The sequence below is a fragment of the Madurella fahalii genome, assembly GCF_045866475.1.
Source record: "Madurella fahalii IFM 68171 DNA, scaffold_6, whole genome shotgun sequence".
Taxonomy (NCBI): Eukaryota; Fungi; Ascomycota; class Sordariomycetes; order Sordariales; genus Madurella; species Madurella fahalii.
The window spans coordinates 1,601,266-1,613,947 of record NW_027263976.1 but is presented as its reverse complement, the minus strand read 5'-3'; the positions used below and the strand labels follow the sequence as shown (position 1 = coordinate 1,613,947).

The window sequence follows — 12,682 nt, the reverse complement described above, 5'->3', positions numbered from 1 at the left end:
TTGAGCCAACGTAAACTAGAGGAAGCAACTGGAGACCAAAGTAAAAATAAGCACGAGTTATGCATGCATCCGACGCCCTTTAAGACGATGCAAGAAAGGAGAGATAAGAAAATCCGTGGTAGGCGAGTTATCACCTATCCCCAGATTTCCTGTTCTGCAGCTCTATTGACTCGTTGGCGTTCTTGACGCTGAGGTGAGTCCCGCCGTTGGGGCGGTGACTGTTGCCGTTGCCATTACCGTTGCCGTTGCCGTTGCCGTTGCCGTTGCCGTTGCCGTTGCCGTTGCCATTGCCATTGCCATGCGGGAAGCTCGGGATCATGGGCGACCGCGGGTCGTCCTCTTCGTCGGTGTCCTCGGCGAGGTCCGTCAGCCCAAATCCGGCGGCCTCCTCCTCGTCGTACGCTCGGATTAGCCCCTCACGATCTCCCGCGCGGTTGCTACCAATGCTCATGCGGCGCGACTGCGACCGCCGAGCCTCCATGCTCATGCGCGTCTGGATGCTCGAGATCATGTCGGTGCCTGTCGCGTCACCGCCGTTGCGCCGGGCTAGCATACTCGTACCGTTAGGGTCGCTGCGGCTAAGATTGAGCAGGTAGACTCCCGTGAAGGTGACTAGGAAGCCGCAGATCAAGGAGAGCGTGTTGACGGCTTCGGTGGTGTTGAAGCCCTTGAAGAGAATAAACGAAGCGCAAAGCGTTGCTGTGGTGAAGGTAACGTAGTAGAGGGGATTCACACTATCAAACCTGTTAGCATGACTGGGCATCGGGGAAGATCAGAGCTGAGGCCCTACATGTTGGTGGGAAACTGGCTAAGCGCCTTGTTGAAGTAGTTCATCTGGGTCAAGATGCAGACCGCGGTGATGATCATGAACACATATGTTGAAGGGTGAGTGAATTGGTTGTGGCCCGCAAATGTCAGCTTCAGGGCAATGCCAAATGCCTTGACAGCCATGACCGAGACGGACCCAACGGTAGAGCAGATGCTCAGGTAGACGAGGGGGTTCTTCTTGCCGTAGACGGGCCCGACCTTGTAGATCATGATACCTGCAAAAATGCAGACGGCGAGAGAGTAGGACAGGAACCCTTGGGCACAGTTAGTAACCACCAATACGTAAAAGGGGAGGCTGGTAGCCGGGGACGTGCCTGGCTGGATCGCATAGTCGAGAATCTGATCGATGGTCTCGATCTCTTCGTCAGGGGGCGCATGCAACACAATGATAACGGCCCCGATTAGACAGATGGCGCTTCCAAGCTTGCCCAATGTTCCCAGCTCTTCGTGGAGGAAGTAGGAGCCCAGCACGGCTCCTATCAAGACCGATAGCGCGCCGAGAGGGGTGACGAGAATGGCCGGCGCAAATGCGTAGGCCGCAAAGTTGAAGATCTCTCCAAGGACCACTGTAAACCGCCGTCAGCGCGCTCGTCTTCGCCCGTAACCGATGCTGGGTTGTTCGTACAGCAGATGATGCCTGCCCACCACAGGGGGCTTCGCATGTACACGAACCCGTCGCCCTCGAAACCATGGCGTTCCTCTGCCTGCATTAACCCCTAAGTCAGGAGATAACCTGGTCAGCGCAATCTGTTCTTTTCCATTCCGCGCGCATCCGTAGTCGGCTGCGTGGCGCTGGGTGGTCGGTTGGGGTTCGGCGTACTTTCTTGGTGATTACGAAGCTCGTACCTATTACGCACAGCGGTCAGCTCCCGGATCCCGCACACCCATCCCATTAAGGAAGTAGAGTGCATACCAATCGCCAAACTCGAGGACATGGCCAGCGCCAGACCGATATACCTGCCAACGTGACCGGAAATGTTAGCAATTGCTGCGCGCTCTCTGAGGCCTATGCTATGCGAAATAGGGTCGTTGCATGGAGGGGGTCGCACTTGTCTTCCAACATTGTGTCGATAGCAAACGTAAATCCAGTATCAAAGCGAGCGCGACGGCAGCGAGTGCGCTACCTAATCGTAGTGTTGTGATTCTTTGCAAAGCGAGAGACGGAGGCCGGGAGGGGTAGGCCGCTCGCGCCGGGCGAGCCTCGAGAAGGAAAATCGAAAGATTCAGCAAAGTCGTCGCCGACGAGGCATCCGTGCCGGCCACAGTGGGGTTTCCGGTGGTGGTGTTGTGGTGGTGGCGGGCTGGGTTGCTCGGTCGTCAGAAGAGGACAGAAATCGGCTCGAACGTTGTCTGGCCGTTGCGATGCGCAACAACGCTCGGGGCAATCCTTGCGTTCGGCCTAGCTAGTGCGCTGACGGATCGAGATCGAGATCAGTTGTCCACAAAACTAACACCCTTTGCCTATTCTATGCAACAACGCCGAAAGCGGTCGGCGAGTAGTTCTTTTGTGCGCTGGTTGTGAGGTTCAAGTTTCATTCAAGGCCCCTGCTGGGTACTGGTGGTGCGAGGCAAGTCTGGGGAATGGCCGGCGTTTCAAGAACCACGAGCGACCCCTGTCGGAGATATGGGGCCCCTGGCCGAGCCCGTGCAAGCCCTGGTTCAGCGGGCCAAGGACAAAGTGATCCCAAAAAGGAAGCCACTTGCACAAACTGGCACGCGCCTAATCGTCAGCCCGCCACGCAAAACCAAGATCGTTTGTTCCGGGCTTTGGACATCTGCCAAAACGACGGGGAATTTGCGCTTTTCTCCCCAGGCCGCAGGATTAGTAGTCGCAAAGTGTGGCAGCCGTGACCCAAACTGGAGTTGAAAGGATTTTGTGTCTCCTCCACATCTCATTCAGGAGCGCCGTCAAGCCTTTTCCTTTCATCTCAACTTTGGAATTGTTCGTCAGCGCACAGTGGGTCTCATTGCGCACACTTCTGCCCCGACTCGAACATCCGCTGCTGGGGCCACAACGAGCCGCAGCCCGCGTCAGTTCGACCCACTCTCGATGAGCTTGGCGGGTAAAATAGCGTCTACACTACACGAATACTAACGGCTGGCCTGCGAAGCTTGTGGCTCTATATGGTATGTATCTGATTCGGCAACCTTCAAACTCTGTGAGAAGATACCCAGAATACATGTAGTACAATCCCTATGTCAAAACATGGGATGATGCTGGCCTATCGTTGGCAGCTGCCGTCCCCTGAGGCATGCAGATCCGGAGGTTTGTTTCCCCCCCAAGTAGTCTCGAAACTCTCGGCTGATTTACCCTCACATGCTGATGCCAAGCCCACCCAACACGCCAAGACAACCCCAGAATTGTGGCGGAGCAGAAGCTTGGTGGGGCTGATCTTACGGCTCCCCTGCGACCGTATCCGGCTGAGCCTTAACAAGCCTCAACAGTTTGCCCATGTTTGGGTCCTTCGAGTGGGATCTTGTGTGACTCGAGATCCTGCGCAATCCAGGGATCCTTACGACGTGCATGCATTTGGAGTTGTTATGGCACCTAGCCACATGGTTGAGGGAGGAACCACCTTGGCTACTCAACAAACTACTCGAGCAGACATCAAGACAACAAGGCAGCACGATACTCAAACATGTTCGGCAGCCCTAAGCCGCTCGCCCTTCAGAACCAGGGGGATAGGTATCTATCGACATAAAAAGGTAAAAGGGAAAAAAGAAAAAAGAAACGGAATAAAAAGAAAGAATGCCACCGCCTAAGGATGGCCCGACCAAGAAGCGAAAAGGAACCGATCCGTGGTTCCAGCGGTGCGCCTAACGACCCTCATGGTTGTCCCAATCTGCAACCACCGCCTTCGATGGTGGAAATACCAGCAGAGAGAGACCGAGACCGGGCTGGATCCTATATCTAGATAACTATTTCCCGAATCCATGATCCGCCCTGGATTTCCGAGACTCCCGAGCTCCTCAAAATGATTCTCCGGTCCCAAAGGTGCCTTTTCAAAGCCAACAAACATCAAAATTCCCACCCATAATCCTACATGTGAAACGCCAGGTGTGATGCTGTGTTGTAGTTTGTTGTAATCCTATTTTGGCCGAAAAGTCTCAAACCCTCAACGCTGAACGACGGTTGTTGTGTTGCAGCATAATGAGCTTCAAGTCCGGCCGGAGAGTGCGGTACGGAGATATCGCGGCCGAATGCGAGATCCGGCAGAGCGTTTTCACTCATCCCTAAGGATGTCGTATTAAAACCTACCTGTTAAATCCATGGGCTTTCCGATGGGCCATGCAGAATCGTCACCTGTAAGTCGATAAGGGGAGGCTGAAAAGAAATTCGAAGGGGCTTCGGGGACAACGATTCGCGGTTGAACTACAACCGTGTCCCCGCATCAAATGGGGGAAAGGTCAGAACCTGTGAAGAGCCTGCCGCTCAAGTCCGACGACGCTTGTGGTCTTTGTGATCGTCAGCCCATGCGCAATCTCTTGGGCGGAGGGCTACCCAGCATACCGGTCTCATCGGTCAGACTCTCTGCTTCGTCAGTCCTGCTTCGTTTACCAGCGAGGCTCGTCGGAGTCAGAGTGATCTCCCTCCGTTCCTCGTACTCGACGCCGTCGTCTGCACTCCCCGGCTGCTGTTCGTACTCATCCCCATCATTTTCCCAGTCGATCTCGTCATTCTCACCCCCAGGAGCCGTCAGAGGTTGCTGAGCGCTACCGTTTTCTAGCGCGTGCAAGTCGTCCGCGGCATTGTACTCCTCATAGTCGATCTCGTCGCCGTCAAAGGTGGCGCTGGTTTGGATCGATGCCGTTTCTGTGGCTGCAGCAATCTGAGCCCCGTTATCCTTGGCTGAAGAATCGCTGGCATCATCGCGGATAAGCGACTCATGGGTGCCATCGATGCCTTCCGTATCATCGGTCGTATTCTCCACGGCGTTGTAGGCAATCGCATATTCTTCATATTCATCTCCTTCTCCCTCTCGTGTCGCTGCTACGTCGGGGGCATCATCGAACGCGAGCACAAGGTCGTGATCTTGTTGAGCAAGCATGTTAGCATCGGGGCTAGGCAGGAAGACAGTTTTGGCGTTGTCACGTTCCGCGATCTTGCCAACACACGGAAATTCGATCGGGCCGGTGCAGTGCATGTTGAAGTTCACCCCGGAGCCCAAGGGCCCAGCGCATGGCGCCTTAAGTTTCAGCGATGGGGACACAGTAGTGAGTCCTCCATGGGTGGTGCTTTGGCTGGCCAAGGTTGAGCGGGGAGATGGCCCATATTCGTCATCCGAATAGTCGATCTCCCAAAACTCAACTTCGAGTTCAGGTGTGGGGATCCCAGCATGTGTACCAAGCACTTGTGGTGTGCATGCTGGTTCGTGTCCTGCACCGGACGCCGACATGGTAGGTGCACCATCGTCGAACCTGTCGATGATATCTTCGCTCTCATCATGAACGAGCAGGACAGAGGCAGGTAGTTTGCGGTAGGGAGAAATATGATATGCTGGGGAAATGGAAAAAGGATATTTACCATTTGAGGCTTCATGATCATACCGACCATCCGCGGGCGTCGAAACCCTGTCAGCGGTTCCGAGTTCTGCAGTCTCACCCGACTCACCGCCGGCTTGATGTACAGTCTGTGGCTCATCGGACGTCTCAAGTGGAAGCTCAGCGTGTTCCGAGGCCGCTGGCTCATCGTCCTCTACTTGTTCAGCCCAGTCTTGCTCCCCATCTGCAGCTTCCCCCGGATGTTCATCGAAATGTGATTGGGCATCAGGGTAGTCCGGTTCCAAGTTCTCCTGGTCACTAGCGATGTCTTCTGGGCTACTCGAGTATTGCGATCTGCCGGCGTCGACTTGGAAGTTGTACTCGAGCTCCCTCGGTACATCACCGCGGCCGGGAGTTGTTTCGAATTCAGACTCATTCTTTCCCTCAACGAATTGTATCGCGGCAGAGTCTTGACGTGCGGTATCAAATGTATCGTGATCATTGGTGGATGACTCGTCCGAGCGCCCGTCCTCGGATAATTCATGTAGCACCTGCCCATTATCTGGGAGGTTAGCTTGTAGCTGCTCGTCGTGCAACTCGGATGCTTCAAGATCTCCTGAGTGATTGGAATGGCCATCGCCACACTCGGCGTCTGCCAGGAGTTCCAGGAAATGTTCCTCACTGTCTCGTTGTACAACGAGTTGAATGACGGGGTCCGGTGAGATACTTGAGTCCTTGGCTGCCAGTGCAGCATGACAATCGAGGATCTCACGGAAGCTGCGAGCTAGGAATTTCCCATTAGACCGCTCACCGAACTCAAGATCGAGAGGGTCAAAGCGGATCACCAGCTCATCCGTCGGCGCTATCTCGCTCGAGATGACGGCACGGAGAGAAGCGAAAAACTGCGACAGCGGACGATCCAATTCCCTGACATCTGACAGGAAGTAAGATTCCGGATCGTCATCAGAGGTTCCGAATAGAGCGTAGCATGCTTCGTTGTAGAGTACTTCTACGTCGGGAACCTGGGCGAGGGAATCCGCCAAATCTTGGACCGCTTTGTCAATATCACTCGCAGCCGGGTAAGGTTCGTCGTGATGATCGACGTCATACTGCTCGTGATCCATCTCGTCGAAGTCTTTAGCGGCCAGGTCGTCGCCGGCGGCGGGATCGACCGACCTGTCCTCATCATCATCCACCAAATCATCCCGCAGATCCGTGCTCTCACCAAGCTCCTCGATGTCGGGGTTATGGCGCAAGGCCGTATCCTTCCCGTGCGCTGACACCTCACTGCTGCCGTCCTCGGCCACTCGAACAGACTCCCAATGCTCATCTGACGAGGCATTCGACAGCCCAGTATTGGTTTCGGCGGGCTCTGGAGGTCGTAAGTCGACATTGACGTCCGTGGCTACGGCATCCTCATCCTCATATCCAATCTCATCTTGGTATTCCACTTCAGCCTCAAGCTCGGCCTCGGTATGTTTGTCGGAATCTTCGGTAACCTCGTTGTGCACTTGTTCCTGACTCGCACTCTTAACTTGTTCCTCTTCATCTTCATATCCGATCTCAGGCGCAGGGTTTAATTCGGCAGACTGGTTAACGACTGGCTCACCGGAGCCTTCCTCAACCTCATCATATGTCCCGTCGAGGCGGAAGTCGAATCCATCGGTCTCGGCATCGGCGTCGGGATCAAAATCGAGCTGGAAGTCCGGCTCCAGCTGGCCAAGAGAGCCAGGTTCCACCGAAAGCCCAGCTTGCTCCATCGTTAGCGCTGTCGTATCGGTAGGCAGTAAGCGCGACGACAGAATCGGCGCAAGAAAAGTGTTGAGTTGTCCGTAACGGTTCGCTTTGTTACCAAATGTCCATTTGCTGACCAGGGAGTGTTGGGTCGGTCCTGTAAAGTGTCGTCCGGAAGTCCAGAGGTCACGTAAGGGCAAAGGAAGGCGCGTTGATGTTCGACGATATTTGGAGGTGGTGGGCGAAATTAAAGGACTCGGCGGTAACGGGGCGGGAATTGATGGCGCCCAAAATGATACGGTCGGTGGCGCTGGACGCGTCCGGGTCTGATCCGAATGTCTCTGGAGGCGTGCTCAAATGAGAAAATGAGTATTACGTAGAGATACCTGTGCAGACACCAGTCCGGCGAAGGTTGATCGGCGTTGAAAGAAGGTAGTTGAAAATGGAGAGCTCAGTGATAAACTTGGGAGATGTGATAGTGGATTACCGGGAAGGAAGTCTCCGAGGCACAGACCATTTCCTTCACGATGGGGGGCAGAGGTCGTTGTGGTCTGTGCGTTGTAGAGACCAGGTCACCTGACCTCTGATAGATGTTCCACCTTTGTACATGGTAGTGTAGAAAGCCCCACAGTGCCTGCCGTCAAGATGAAGGCCCTTGTGTATGTCGGGTCCTCCCAAGATCTGACCAAGTCTAATGAGCGAACCCGTCTTCTCACCTTACTTTGTATACACAATACGAGGATTTATGAAGTGCACTGTAGAGTCACATCTAACATTCTAGAGATCGAGAATTACGTAAGGCATTGCCCGGAGACTCACCCGCACATGCGCACAGGCCAGAGACACGACTAACCCACATACCAGGCAGAATAATTAGAAGGGCAGCTCTCCTCTCACGTTTCGGTGTCTCATCCATTTGTGTATGATAAACTCCAGCCTGTCATCCATTCACCGTAAGCATAGAAGCTCCAGCAATATTCTTTCTACTCTTCCGCATCGAGACCAGAAGACAACTGTTCGAGCAGATCCATCCCGAATCCAACTAGCTTGAGGAACTGGAAGCACGGTCTCCCACTCACTTAGAATTCCTGACGGGACCTGCGCATTTGAATCCCCGTTGAGTTGTTCCCGTCCTTGTCTTCGCTCTACGCCTCGTCCAACCCGTCCCTGCCGGTTTGGAATTGATCATGCCTCTCTTTGGCAAGCAACCCTCAGGCCTGGATCCGCTACTCCACCGACCACGGCCCGGAGCCTGGCAGCAGTTTCTTGACCGGCCGTGCATTTTCCTCGCGCGCATGCTCTACACTCGGCAGCCCGTTATTCCTGCGCAACCGCTTGCAGATCCTGTCTCGGTCGTCTGTATCTCGGACACACACAACTTCCAGCTCGCTCTTCCCGACGGCGATATCCTTGTCCATGCTGGCGACCTCACGCAATCGGGGTCTTTAAAAGAATTACAGGCTATGGTAGACTGGTTACGCTTACAGCCGCACTCTATCAAGATCGTTATCGCCGGAAACCACGATACACTTCTGGACTCGAGCTATGTTACCGCTGGGAAAGCATCGTCCGAGTCGAAACGGGACCTGGATTGGGGGGACCTCATCTACTTAGAAAATTCCGGGACCACGATTACCTGCCCCAATGGTCGCCGGTTACGCGTCTATGGCAGCCTTCGCTCGCCTCGTCATGGTAACTGGGCCTTCCAGTATTTTCGAAGCGATGATGTTGGATAGGAGCGGTACCAGCAGGGGTCGACCTGTTAATAACACATTGTCCGCCGCGTGGGCATCTCGACCTGCAGAGATTGGGTTGCGTACACCTGTTACAAGCACTCTGGCACGCCCGTCCGAGGTTGCATGTCTTTGGACATGTCCACGAGGGCGCCGGGATTGAGTGGCTGCAGTTTGATGGGCTGCAGGACGCATATGACCGCACTGTAGTTGCTGGTGGCGGGGTCTGGAACCTTGCACTGACGACATAGGAGTTTCTGAAATCACTTGTCCGTCCTGCCAGAGAGGCTAAATGTCTGCTTGTCAATCCGTCCATCGTTGGCGGCCTTCGAGACGATGAGCGTAGGCGACCAATCAGGGTGGTTATATAGCGTGCCATGGGCAGGAGAGCAGTTGGATTGAGGGAGATCCAAGAGACGTGATAAACCATGTTTTATCAGCCTCTTTTGACATTAACTACACTCATGCGTGTTTCCCTCTATAGAAACTACGTGAGGTTCCTGCGCAACAATATTCAACGCCAAGAACCGTTGACTCCTGCTCGTCTCTCCAGGTTCCGTGTTGAATGCATCTGGTACGGCCAAGGTCTGCTCCAGCGCCGGCACCTTGGTACCAGTCCAGTTCCGTCTCTAGTACAATAGCCCGGGAGCTCAGTTCCTCCTCAGCTACCGCATCAATGATAATGGCAAGACCGCCCCACGGCAAGCCACTCTCGATCAGGACGTTAAACGTCATCGCTAAGTAGGATGGCAAGACAGCAAAGGATAGCGCATCGCTCCTGGTCCCGGTCCCCCGGGTCAGGGGTTGCCGAAATCGTTTACGATGGATGGTTGAAAATTCTCGATTTCAGATCGTAAGCCGGCGGTGTAGCCGATTACTAGGTACTCATACATCCGATACAAGGATGCCGTGGGTGTGCGCCCTCTGCAGAGTGCTAGCTACGAAGCACCATAGAGATAGGCCGGATTTCTGTGGCATATCAAGCTCTGTTGTCGAAATGAGCCACCACTCGGAAAACAAATGGAGCAAACTTCCCTTGCCAATACGAAATAGATGTATCCAAAGTCAGAAGGGCAATTCTAGATACTTTAGTCTAGTCACTCACGCACAGCCACATCCCTCCGGTCAAAGGGGGGGTTTGACCAGTGGGGTGCTAGTGGAGGTCGTTGTGAACCGGGGGTTGTAGACTGTTTGTCACCTGACAATTCCCTTTGGAACGAATGGTTTTACGCCGGTGATTCTAATTACTTCGTAGCTGGTTGTGTACATAGGGGGTCGTAGCGAAAATGCCCAAGCGCCCAAGCTGTGGATCTGAGAACCTGAGAAGTATGCTATGGAACTGTCATGTGATTTGCACGAGCCAGGCCAGCCACATGCGGCCTGGCGGTCTGTGTGCCATATACTAGCCCGCATCTAGTTTAGCGCCGGCCATCTCATAAATATTCCCTCTGTGGAAGTTAGCTTAACATATCCTGCTGTAATCTACACAGGATTCTGTTAGTCACATCTCTCTGTGCCCCCCAGCCCGGCAGCCCCTCGCAGGCACACTGTTGGAAAGCCAGATTGACCACAGTGCAGTAAGTCCAATTACGGCAACCTTTGAGGACGCTGAGAGCTCCTTTTCTGACTACGCACAACAACAACAACAACAACAACAACACCACCACATCTTATTGCTGTAGTCAAGATGGTATGTGCGCGATGCCTGCGCATACGCGGAAAACACTAACAGAACTATCAGGTTGTCCTCGCTGCGTCTATCTGCACACGGGGCGGCAAGGCCGTCCTCGCCCGAGCATTCCACGACATCAAGCGGTCGCGCATCGAAGCTCTCCTAGCATCCTTCCCGAAGGCGGCGAGTTCTGGCACCCAGCACACGACGGTCGAGCAGGACAATGTCCGATTCGTATACCAGCCCTTGGACGAGCTGTATATGGTGCTCATCACCAACAAGCAGTCCAACATCCTCCAGGACATCGACTCGCTCCACTTGTTCGCCCAGGTCGTTACCAGCACGTGCAAGAGCCTTGACGAGCGCGAGATTCTCAGGAATGCCTTTGAGCTCATTAGCGCCTTCGACGAGCTAGTGACGCTCGGCTATCGGGAGAATCTGACTATCAGCCAGATCAAGACTTTCTTAGAGATGGAGAGTCACGAGGAGCGCATTCAGGAGATTATTGCTCGGGTAAGGATCGGGTGCCTTCTGGCCGATACCAATTGCTGACGTAGGCACAGAACAAAGAGCTGGAGGCCACCGAGGAGCGCAAGAGGAAGGCCAAGCAATTGGAGATGCAGCGCAAGGAGTCGGGCAGAAGTGGCCGCGGCGCTGGCATGTCCCGGCCGCCCGTATACCCAACCTACACCCCCCCTGTGCGGCCAGCTGTCACCGAAACCTACGATACATACGAGGCGGAGAAGAACAAGTCCAAGTATGCCCTTATCCTGGCTCATTTCCTCAGCTGTCACAAGCTGACCAGCGCAGGTTTACTGCACCCAAGGGCAAGGGCATGCAGCTGGGTAAGAAATCCAAGACGACAGATATGTTCGAGCGCGTAAAGGGGGAGCTCGGCCCCGTCGATGATACGCCCCTTGTGCCTATCGCTACACCGTCTGCCGCTGAGCCGGCTGCTGCCCCGCGGGTGTCGTCCTCATTAGACCGGGATGCGATCCATGTCACTGTCAACGAAGCTATCACGGCCAAGATCTCCAGAGAAGGCGCGGTGAACTCGTTCTCGATCAGCGGCGACCTGACACTGCGCGTCTCAGACCCCTCGCTCACTAAGCTCAAGCTTAATCTCAACGCTACTCCCTCACACGGCGCGCAATTCCGGACGCACCCCAACGTGGACAAGAACGCGTTCAACAGCTCAAAGACCATCCAGATGGCCAACACGGCGCGGGGCTTCCCAGTGAACAATGCCGTCGGGGTACTCCGGTGGCGGGCAACTCCCAAGGCGGACAATTCCAGCGTGCTGCCTATTACCTTCACTGTTTGGGTCAACAAGGGCTCTGACGGGAACTGCACGCTCACGATCGAGTATGAGCTTTCCGGCGGTGACCCCCTGAAGGACGTCAGCGTGGTCGTGCCGTTTACAAGCGCCGAGCCGTCCATCTCTAGCTTCGACGCCGTCTACGAGGTATCTGGCGACAGCCTGGAATGGTCGATAGGCACGGTGAGCGAAGAGAACCCTAGCGGCGCGTTTGAGTTCGAAGCGCAGACGGACGACGAGAACGAGTTCTTCCCGATGCAGGTGCGATTCTCAAAGACGTCGCCGTTTGTGGATGTTGATGTAAGTTTCTACCTGCCTTTGGACGACACGAGACAGACAGCTGATACGCCTATAGGTCCAGTCGGTGGAGCTGCTTGAGATGAATGAGGAGGTTGCATTCTCCAAGGAGATCAAGTCTGTTGCCGAGTCTTACATAATCGAGTAGATTGGGAAAGAGATGCTTGTCAAAAGATGGTCAATGTTGTGTCTTAAAAGTGTGGTGTATCTTGGTGTGTGGCGTGGCTACCTAGAGATAACACTGGGATTGGTTTGCTCCTTCAATGGTGCCAGAGGACTTCTGTCTAATGCCTCTTGTCCAAGTGCCATGTAAGCCCTGAAGTCTAGGGCCATGAGCATGTATGGAACGTCAACAAATTGCATGTTTGCTGCTATCGGCTAATGGATGTTTAGGCCGTACATAGCAAAAAACAGATCGGGCAGCGCACAGTGCGAAAGAGTATCTGAGCCACTCGATCGATTCCAGTCGCAACTTTCATCCACACCTGAAAATCCCAGGCAGGAACAAACCTTTGACAAGCTGAGCGACGACAACCAAACAGAAGAAGCAGATTCATGAGTCGATTCCCTCCACATCTCTTACTTTGATCACTTCCGTGTTCAGACTCATGCATCGGA

General features: G+C 54.3%; 4 protein-coding genes across 4 annotated transcripts; 2 read left to right on the top strand and 2 right to left on the bottom strand.

Moving 5' to 3' along the window:
• Nucleotides 1–130: 130 nt before the first annotated feature.
• On the bottom strand, nucleotides 131–1,891 carry MFIFM68171_10508 (uncharacterized protein; the record flags this gene model as incomplete). Its single annotated transcript, XM_071065927.1, has 7 exons — nucleotides 131–734; nucleotides 791–1,082; nucleotides 1,143–1,394; nucleotides 1,454–1,544; nucleotides 1,649–1,674; nucleotides 1,742–1,785; nucleotides 1,878–1,891. 7 exons carry the CDS (start codon nucleotides 1,889–1,891, stop codon nucleotides 131–133), a joined length of 1,323 nt encoding a protein of 440 aa, XP_070922028.1.
• Nucleotides 1,892–4,295: 2,404 nt separating this feature from the next.
• Nucleotides 4,296–7,070, bottom strand: MFIFM68171_10507 (uncharacterized protein; the record flags this gene model as incomplete). The annotated part of the gene is made up of 1 exon (XM_071065926.1): nucleotides 4,296–7,070. One exon carries the CDS (start codon nucleotides 7,068–7,070, stop codon nucleotides 4,296–4,298), a length of 2,775 nt encoding a protein of 924 aa, XP_070922027.1.
• Nucleotides 7,071–8,231: 1,161 nt separating this feature from the next.
• Nucleotides 8,232–9,148, top strand: MFIFM68171_10506 (uncharacterized protein; the record flags this gene model as incomplete). The annotated part of the gene is made up of 2 exons (XM_071065925.1): nucleotides 8,232–8,771; nucleotides 9,029–9,148. 2 exons carry the CDS (start codon nucleotides 8,232–8,234, stop codon nucleotides 9,146–9,148), a joined length of 660 nt encoding a protein of 219 aa, XP_070922026.1.
• A 1,316-nt stretch (nucleotides 9,149–10,464) lies between these two features.
• On the top strand, nucleotides 10,465–12,212 carry RET2 (coatomer subunit delta; the record flags this gene model as incomplete). Its single annotated transcript, XM_071065924.1, has 5 exons — nucleotides 10,465–10,467; nucleotides 10,519–10,962; nucleotides 11,007–11,206; nucleotides 11,260–12,067; nucleotides 12,123–12,212. The coding sequence occupies 5 exons, from the start codon at nucleotides 10,465–10,467 to the stop codon at nucleotides 12,210–12,212; spliced, it is 1,545 nt and encodes a 514-aa protein (XP_070922025.1).
• Nucleotides 12,213–12,682: the final 470 nt, after the last annotated feature.